Source organism: Patagioenas fasciata, chromosome 19 (genome assembly GCF_037038585.1).
Source record: "Patagioenas fasciata isolate bPatFas1 chromosome 19, bPatFas1.hap1, whole genome shotgun sequence".
NCBI lineage: Eukaryota > Metazoa > Chordata > Aves > Columbiformes > Columbidae > Patagioenas > Patagioenas fasciata.
The window spans coordinates 4,261,595-4,270,491 of NC_092538.1; the positions used below are offsets into that span (position 1 = coordinate 4,261,595).

At 55.4% G+C, this 8,897-nt stretch overlaps 1 protein-coding gene across 1 annotated transcript; it reads left to right on the plus strand.

The window, feature by feature from the left end:
* Positions 1-939: 939 nt before the first annotated feature.
* NCF1 (neutrophil cytosolic factor 1) lies at positions 940-8,853 on the plus strand. Its single transcript, XM_065853290.2, has 11 exons — positions 940-1,060; positions 1,541-1,621; positions 1,951-2,026; positions 2,971-3,136; positions 3,275-3,330; positions 3,597-3,719; positions 4,251-4,358; positions 5,112-5,229; positions 5,711-5,818; positions 7,400-7,542; positions 8,181-8,853. Exons 1-11 carry the CDS (start codon positions 989-991, stop codon positions 8,297-8,299), a joined length of 1,170 nt encoding a protein of 389 aa, XP_065709362.1. The 5' UTR covers positions 940-988; the 3' UTR covers positions 8,300-8,853.
* Positions 8,854-8,897: the final 44 nt, after the last annotated feature.

Below are 8,897 nucleotides of genomic sequence, written 5' to 3' on the forward strand. Positions count from 1 at the left end.
ACTTGTGATCCAGGGGAAAGCTATAGTTAGTATTTGATTTTTTTTAATGCAGACAGAGCAAGCTTTTTCTTTACAGCTCGTGAGGGCAGCAGGGCTGACCCTGGGTTCCCAGCTCTGTGTGCCCTCAGGAGCCACCTGTTGTCACCAAGGATGCCCTTGCTTGGGGACACACGTGCTCCTGGGTGCACCTTTGCCTGCGAGCAGCGCAGGATGGATCCGCGCAGCCCTCACCTCCCTTCTGGCCTTTCTGCTCAAAGCTGGGGGCTGATGAGGACACTGGTGCCATTTCAGAGGGGATTTCTGGGGACCCTCGTGTTCTGGGTGTCCCCGTGCCCAGATGAGGGCTGGCTCAGGTCCTCGAGGGCTGCTCGAGGGAGCCTTTGGGTGGCAGGTTCTGGAGAAGCTGCAGGTGACTGAAAGGAAGCGGTGATGCGAGGGCAAGAGCTCTTGGCCCATCCTGTGCCCCCGGCATCCCCGCCTGCCCTGGGAGTGCAGGATGGTGTCCCAGCCGTGCAGAGGATGGCGTTGCCATCCCTGGGCTCTGTTGTGTGCTTCATTCAGCCCGTCCAGCTCTGCGCCAAAGTGTAAAGGCTCTGGTCACCACTGCCAAGGGACTTGTCTGCCCTTGACCCTCTGCAAAGCGGGTGCTGTAGCACCCTGTGCAGTCAGGGAACAGCATCAGCGGTCAGAGGGACCACTTGGCCATCGGGGCAGCCAACCTGGCCCTGGACCTTCTCTGTTCTCTGATCCCAGGGGTGTCCCCAAGGCCTCCTCTGCAGCCCTGGAGCTGCTGGAGGGCCGGGGCTGGAGACTCCCCACGGGAAACACCGACTCAATACAAACCACAGCGGGTAAACAATTACGGGTGCGATTGCAGCGGGACTTCCTCTTCCCCGGGGCTTTAACGGCGAAGCGGAGCCGTGCGAAGGCAGAGGGGAGCGGGGGCCGTGGAGACGGGCAGGAGCAGGGGCCGGAGCGGGGAGCAGCGATGGGGGATGTCTTCATCCGCCACATCGAGCTGCTGGGCTACGAGAAGAGGTTTTTCCCCAGCCAGCACTATGTGAGTACGCAGCGACCTTCCGGCAAGCTCAGCAGCCAGGACTGCTTGGGGTAAAAACGCTGGCCAGCAAATTTCTTTAGATGAATGTGATCTGGGGCTCAAGTGCATCCTTTTTTGGGGGGGGTCATGGCTGCTGGCATGAGCCAGAGGCTAAAAGGTACTGGATACACAAGATTTGGGGCACCTCTTTTGCAAGCTGTTGGTTACTTTGCAGGCTCTTTGATTGCATCCGTCTGCCTGCTTCTGTCCCCTCTCTCTCCCTGCTGAGCTTCCCTAATTCCCACCTTGTGTGATTGCCTGAGCCGAGCTGCTCCCACCAGGGTGGTGGAAGAAGAACACGCAATTTATCTGAAATTGAACCATCCACAGGGTTCCCAAAGGCTCTGGTCACAGTAGGGTGCGGGGTCCCTCTCACCCGCAGGTCTGCAGCACCTCTGCTGTAGTCCCCCGTGGTCCCCCACACTCTGCTTTGCCCCTCAGGTCTACATGTTCCTGGTGAAGTGGAATGACCTATCTGAAAAGCTCGTCTACCGCCGGTTTACCGAGATATATGAGTTCCACGTGAGTCGCGCCGGGGTGGGCAATGGCCCCAGACTGCTGCACCGCAAGCATGGGGTGGGGGAAAATAAAAGGAGGGCAAATTCAAGGTGAAATTGCCCCAAAACAAATCTGGCTCAAAAGAAGCTCCTGTGTCGCAGTGCTTCAGTTTCCTTTGTCTCTTGAAGCGGGGAGCTGTCAGCTCTGTGCTCCCTGGGCTGGTTTCTGGGGTTGAGCTGCGGGATTCAGCCAGCACAGGGCAGTGGGACGGGGACAAGACGTGGGCAGGGGTGTGGGTGTCACCGGGGTCCCCCGGTGCTGGTCTCACAGCCGTGCCTGGCTCTGCTCTGCAGAAAGCGCTGAAGGAGATGTTTCCTATCGAATCTGGGGACATCAACATGGAGAACCGGATCATCCCTCACTTGCCAGGTGAGGGGCAGGTGCTGGGGCAGAAATAGAAACTGCAGCTGGTTGGGAAATTCCCCTGCAGGCCGAGCTCTGCCGGCCGCCTCCCACGCAGGTGCTCGCTGCGATTTCTGTTCCTGCTCACCAGGCTTGGAATCAAAACCCTAGAAAGCTCTCAGCAGTGGTGGGGGTTTCTCCCAACACTTGCCAGCCCTGCAGATCCCACTCTTGCTCCCCAAAAGCTGGGCACCCCGGGTACATGAGCTGCAGCATCGGCTGTGACCAGTGGCCAGTGCAAAGGGTCTGGCTTTGGGGAGCCTGAGCTGAGCTCAGCTAAGCCCTTCTTCAGTGACACCACCACTGGGACTGGTTTCAGTGCCCTTACAGCAACACAGAGAATTTGTAAGAGGAAGTGATGCAATATGTCTTCAATTATAGGGAAAGAAATGATGCAAAGAGCAGACAGTTTGTCCCCAAGCAAGGTGTAGGTCAGCAAGATCCCCCCTTTTATTTGATTTCTTGTTTTGAGGAAGGCGAGAAGGAGCATGAGAAATAGCTGCGGGTTGTGGCTGACGCCTCTCGAGGAGGAATAAACCTGCATGGTGCTGCAGTGCGGGTGCCGAGGGCTGCGGGGACCAGTCCGGCTGCACCGCGCTCTGCTCCGCTCTGCCCATGGCCTCCTCGGCCGAGCTTTCAAAAGGAGGAACACACAGCTTCAGCACTTCTGCAAAACAGCCATGGCCCTGGGAACAGCTGCTCCCCGTTCTTTTGGCACCATGCGTGGCCCTCACGTCTGCCAGGGCCAGAGCAGCAAGGGGGAGGCTAGACCAGGACCACCCTATGGGCACCATGCAGCACCCTTGGGCCAAATCCACTTGTTTTCAGGACAGAAAGAATTATTCAGAGCAGTCTGCTTGGGAAATCTGTAAAAACCAGGTGGTCTGTCTGCTTTGTCCTCTCTCCCCCAGCCCCAAAGTGGTTTGACGGGCAGCGCTCGACGCAGAACAGGCAGGGCACGCTGTCCGAGTACTGCTACGCGCTGGTCAACCTGCCCCACAAGATCTCCCGGTGCCTGCACGTGGTCAACTTCTTCAAGGTCCGTCCCGATGACATGAACCCCGTCACAGACAGCCAGTGAGTCCCCCCACCTGCCACTTCTTTTGGGGAAATCCTGTGTCCCGACCCCAGGCGCTGGCAGCATCTGCGGGGAGCAGATGGCAGCTGGTGGTGAGGGGCTGCGACATTGAGCTGCCTTTGCTCTGAACCTTCTAGGATCAAGAAGCCCGAGGTCTTCCTCCTGCCAAAGGATGCCAAGAAAAACCCCAGCGGTAAGAGGCCTTGAGGGGTATGAGCAGCTGCCTCTGTGGCCGAGAACATGGGGCAAGAACCAGCCCTTCCTGAGCCAGAGCTGCATCTGGGAGGAAATCACAGCCTGAGGACAACGAGTCCATGTCCTGGGATCTGGCTGGTTTAGGTCCAGAAGATGCTGGGAAAGTGCTTTGGGCTGTCCTGGGTTGCTTTTGGCCTCCCTGAAAGAGAGTATTTCTGCGCCAGAGGGCTGGGAAAGGGAACGTCTCTCACTTCTGCCCCCCAGACATCACGGGCCCCATCGTCCTGCAGACGTACCGAGCCATCGCCGACTACGAGAAGAGCTCCACGTCTGAGATGGCTCTGAAAGCTGGGGACATGGTGGATGTCGTGGAGAAGATGGAGAGCGGTATGTGTCCATCCCCCCAGAGAGCCCCCAAGGGCCAGACCCCTCCTGGCCACCATTTCAGCATGAGGACTGTGCTTGCAGCTCACATCTAAATGCAGCATGTGAGTTAATGCGGGTGCACGTGTCAAAAGGGAGGTGGTTCTGTCAGGGTCTCCTGATGGAGAGGAGAAGCTCAGAGCAAATGCAACCGGCAGCACTGAACCTCTCGGCACTTCCCACCTCCTTGAGACACATATCATATTCACATGGAGCCACATGACAGTCAGTTTTGGCCGGTGTGGGGCAATCCTAGAAAACCCTGCAATCTCCTCGCATGCCTCAGCCTGTGAGGTTTCCTGCCCAGGAGGGAACTGGATGAACTGGCCAAGCTCCCTGGTAGCACCATGTAAACAGAGACCGGCCCCAGCACCATCCAGGCCACAGGGATCCCTGTGCCCACCCCGGCTGGGGACAGACCCAGTGCCCCCACGGTGCTCTCACAACCCCCTCTGCTCTTGCTACAGCTGCTTTTTTGGGGTTTTTTTTTGGCAGGGTGGTGGTTTTGCCAGTTGAAGAATAAACGGGGCTGGGTGCCAGCTGCCTATCTGGAGCCCATGGATGGTCCTGATGAATCTGAAGAGCAGGAGCCCAACTATGCAGGTAAAACGCTGGGTGAGCAGGGTGTGCACCAAAGCACAGCTCCTGATCCATTTGGGCAGCCCCCACTGCAGCAGGACCACTGGACACAAAGATGTTGCTGTAGGAGCTGCCAGGAGAGATAACTCTCATGGCTTGGTGCTTCAGCATCAACCTCAGGAGCTTCCCATGACCTGCAACCCAAAACTAAATCCTGCTTGGCTGATCACAGACGCACATCTTCATCCAGTGTCCGTCCTAAGCTAGCTGGGTGCACGCCGAGTTTGCTGGGTTAGCAAAGGAGCTCGGTGCAGCGTCCGAACTGAGGCACAGGCTTTCCAACCACTTGGCTTCCGCACTTTCCTTATCAGCCCCCTGCATCACCCTGCTCTGACAGCGGGGCCTTATCGCACAGAGCAGAGGGAGGATCCTGCAGACTCATGCGGCTTGCGCTCTGGGCTTTGTCTTCATGGTTTTTGAAACACTGCAACAGGCTCTATTAGCACAACACTTTCTTCTTCCTCATTTAATCACCCGAATTATAAACATGCTCTTCAGCAGAGACGGGTGTGCCCCCACTGCCTGCATTCACCAGCTGGAGAGGGGCTGGGATGAGCCACAGGCACCGACTTGGCTGGGGGAATGTTGAACCTGGAGACCTGAAGTACTCTGGGTCGTGCCTAAAATGTAGGGTAGATGTTCTGGTGCCTCCTCTCAGAGGCTGGAGAGGCTGAGCCCCATCCTGGGCTGGTGGCACACAGCCTGTTTTCTCTGCAGGTGAGCAGTACGTTGTCCAGAAAAGCTATACAGCTGTGGAGGAGGACGAGCTGACCCTGCAGGAGGGTGACACCATTGAAGTCATCCACAAGCTCCTCGATGGCTGGTGGGTCGTCAGGTGAGAGATGCTTTGAACAAACCAGGGAAGCAGGATTCAGGTGGAGGGAAGGGATGGACCAGCGGTTCTCTACCTTGGGGCTGTGAAACCCATAGATTGTTTGGTTCTGCTGCCCAGCACCTGCAGGGCTGCTTCAAGTAGCCTGTGGCTTTGCCAGATGTTAAACGTTGCAGCTGGGGGCTTCAGAAATAGCCAAGAAGGAGGCAGGTGGAAAATCAAGTATCTGTTAATTTCCTCTAAGTATTCTGGCACATTTTGCTATGCAAAACTTCAGCTTTCACCCCAGCCCTGGCCTGCCCCACAAACTCAGGAGTTTCCAAGAGGAACCTCAGCTGCATCTGTGACAGATCGGACATGATGTGGCTGCAGACCTTGGGGATCCTCCTGCCCCACCTGTGCCCTGGCAAGCGGGGACACGGGCTGAGAGGTGCTGGTCGCAGCGCCAAGACCACAAATGACGTCGCTTTGTGTTGCACTGCAGGAAGGATGAAACCACGGGTTATTACCCCTCCATGTACCTGCAGAAATCTGGGGATGCAAACACCCCTGTGAAGAGCGAGCTGAGGAACCGGAGCGCTCCTCCACGAAGGTAGAAGAAGCCCTGGTTGGGGGCAGGAGAACTAAAGCTCTTCTTCGAAGGGTGTGAAATGAAACCAGACGGTGGTTTGTGGTGTCCCTTTCTCGCCCTGGCAATGAGGAACTGCCCAGGAGAGATGTGAGCAGGGCAGAGAGAGACCAGGAGGCAGATCCTGAAGGGCTGCAGCGAAGATAGCTCTGTGCTCCCTGATTTCCATGGACCAAGAGGCACCCCAGCATCACTGATGTGGGGCTGCATGGTCCTTGCTCCAGCAGGGCCTCCAGCCCGGTGTATTTCTCCTCGTCCTTCTGCAAAGTTTCTTTTCTGGGCTAATCTCGTTTAATTTTCAAATTGGCCTTTTTCTTATTTCCTAAGCGCGTCCACTGAATCTTTGAGAAGCGAAGGGAGATTTGAGTAATCAGAGCTGCTAAATGGCCTAATCTGATGGGAGGATTTGAGCTAATGGAAGGGATTTTATATTTATTAAAAAGATAGAAAGTAAAAATAACTCATTAATTCCGATGCAAAGAAGACTGCTAGGAAGGGCAGAGCTTGCTGCTATCTGGTTTTGCCTACAAGAAAACACGGCAGCCTTGCTACAAAACCTCACAAAATCCAGCACTGCTGGAGCACAAATTGAGTGTGAAACAGTGTAAAATGTCCCAAATCCACCTATTTGAGTGCAGTGATGCCTCCTGATAACCCTTGGGCGAGGCGAGGTGGCCTGTTTCAAGGACAGTGGTTGCCCCGCCGTGGTGAATGCTGTCCCTAGGCTGAGCTCTGCTGCAAAGCTGGAGACCTGCCCTTGTGGGCAAGAGCTTTGCTTTGGGATGGACAGGGGCTCCAAGCAGGGATGTGGAGGCAGGTGGGCACAGCAAGGGGCATTGCCTTGGGAGAGCAGGGGGACGATGCCATGGGGGGGATGTCAGGAGCCACCTTGCCCATGGCAGTAAAGACACAGTGGTGGCATCTGCCTGCCTGGCTGGGGACGTCCCCGATGCCGGGGATTCCCCTGAGGCTGCACCACAGCCCTGGGCTGCTCCGCTTTCACTTCTCTCAATAATTTCTGTGCTGTGGGTTCAATGTGGCACACGCAGGTGCAGGCTGGCACGTACCCCACACACCCTTCCCTGATCCTCGGGTGTTGGAGAGCCCTGCCAAACCCCACAGCAGGGATCCCAGCGTTGCAGCCAGCATAGATGCTGCATGTCCATCCATCCAAGAGCTATAGATCACTTCCAGGGCATCTCAAGCTCTGTTGAATGAACCTCATGCCCATCTCATCCTTTCAGCTTTATGCCAAATCTGCTTCACCATCCCCATGGTTAAATTCCAGACTTGTTCTCAGGCTTCACCTTTCAGTATTTGCTTCCAAAGCACTGCTCCAGCCGCTGTACATCACGTGTCACCTCCGGCCGCCTTCGAGAGCTGGCACTCACCGGCTGCCTTCTGCCAGGCAAAACCAAAAAGCAGATATTGGGGTTTGGGTGAGGAAGAGGAGAAAATGTGGCATGGAAGTTCTCAGTGAGAAAAGTGCACAGTGTGAGAGCTGCTGGCCTGGGAACCGAAAGTTTTATTTCTAACCCGCTGCAGATCCACCATCCGGAATGCAAAGAGCATCCACAAGCAGAGCCGGAAGCAGATCAGCCAGGAGATCTACAGGACGAACAGCAAGAAGTACATCCAGAGCCACAGGAACATGAAGCGCAATTTCCAGAACAAGGCCAACGTCATCCGTAAGTCTCAGGGGGCTGCGGCTGAAGTCCCGCGGGCACGGCCCACGCACTGCAGTGCTGGTTGCTGGAGCAGGACAGCATATGGAGGTCACACCGTGCCTGTCCATCCTTCTCCTGTGGTGAAAACATGTGCAGGGAGATGTTTCTTTCTGATGAGGTTTCTCACCTCTGGTTATAGGACAGATGGAGAAGGAGCAGAATATAGTGCTGGTGGGAGGTCAGCCCACGTTTGGGGCTTGTGCTTTCCTCTGTGCACCTGACCTCACGTGTGCTGCTGTTACCATCATCATTATCGTGTACGTTAGCTGTCAGCAAAGCACCTACAGGGAGGTGGTGCATAAAGGAGGAGGCTGCTATTGAGGTGGATGCTTTAGATCCGGTAGTCCCCATGTGGGATCCATGACCTTCCCAAGAGACAGCAGCTCCTTGCATGGACGTGGGACTGGGCTTCTGCCTTAGCAGAGCTCCCAGCCGGGAGCTGTCGGGCTTACACCATCACCCCGACCTCCGGGAAGGCATTCATACGTGGCTGAGACAGGAGGTTTGGTGGTCATAACATAGGAAGCTTTTGAACATTCACATGAAGGTGCTGAGCAGCGAACAGCTCTGATGCATCCGTACATCTGCTTTATCCACAGCTGAGAAAAATGAACAAGAGGAGAACAAGCCCAAAGCTCAACCTGCTGTTCCTCCCCGACCCAGCAAAGATCTCATCCTGAACCGCTGTACCGAGAGCACCCGGAGGAAGATCCTGTGAGGTCTCAGCTCCGCACCACCCGGCCAATGCTTCATCTCCACGAGCTCCTGCACGGCTGGGGCTCGGAGCAGACCAGGGGATCCTGGTGGCCACCGGCCAGACCAGCTCAGCCCAGGGCCCATCTTCACCCACCGGCAGGGCGAGCCCGAGCTGTCCTAATGATGCCATGAGGAGGGTTTTGCACATTAATAGGTATAATTATTCTGCTGCCAAACTGTATAAAATTCCAAATACACTCTAGAAAGAGTTCAGTATTGCTTTAGTATTATCTCGCTATTGTAAATGAGAAGCGATGATAACCTCTGTTTTTCCTACAAAGTGAAGAAGTGGAGTACATTAATCTGTCCTGATCTAGTTAGACTCAGTGATCCTGTGGGTCCCTTCCAACTTGAGATATTCTATGATTCTATGGTTGTGACCCAGGCCCTCCACTGGCTCCTGAAGGGCTGAGGCCTCCACAGCCACTGGGGACCCCTTGTCACTAGACCCCCTTTATCCCCTATCTGTATTTTGAATGGTTTTCTGTTTTTCACCAATAAAGGAGAGACACTTTATAGATGTATTTCAATATCTGTATGGATGTTGGGTCAATGCAAAC

Bases quoted from the DNA above. Each gene is read 5' to 3' on its own strand.
- NCF1 (XM_065853290.2), top strand. From the start codon at position 989: ATGGGGGATGTCTTCATCCGCCACATCGAGCTGCTGGGCTACGAGAAG. The intron at 1,622-1,950 runs GTGAGTCGCGCC...TCTGCTCTGCAG, and splicing joins CCGAGATATATGAGTTCCAC to AAAGCGCTGAAGGAGATGTT. The intron at 3,137-3,274 runs GTGAGTCCCCCC...TGAACCTTCTAG, and splicing joins AACCCCGTCACAGACAGCCA to GATCAAGAAGCCCGAGGTCT.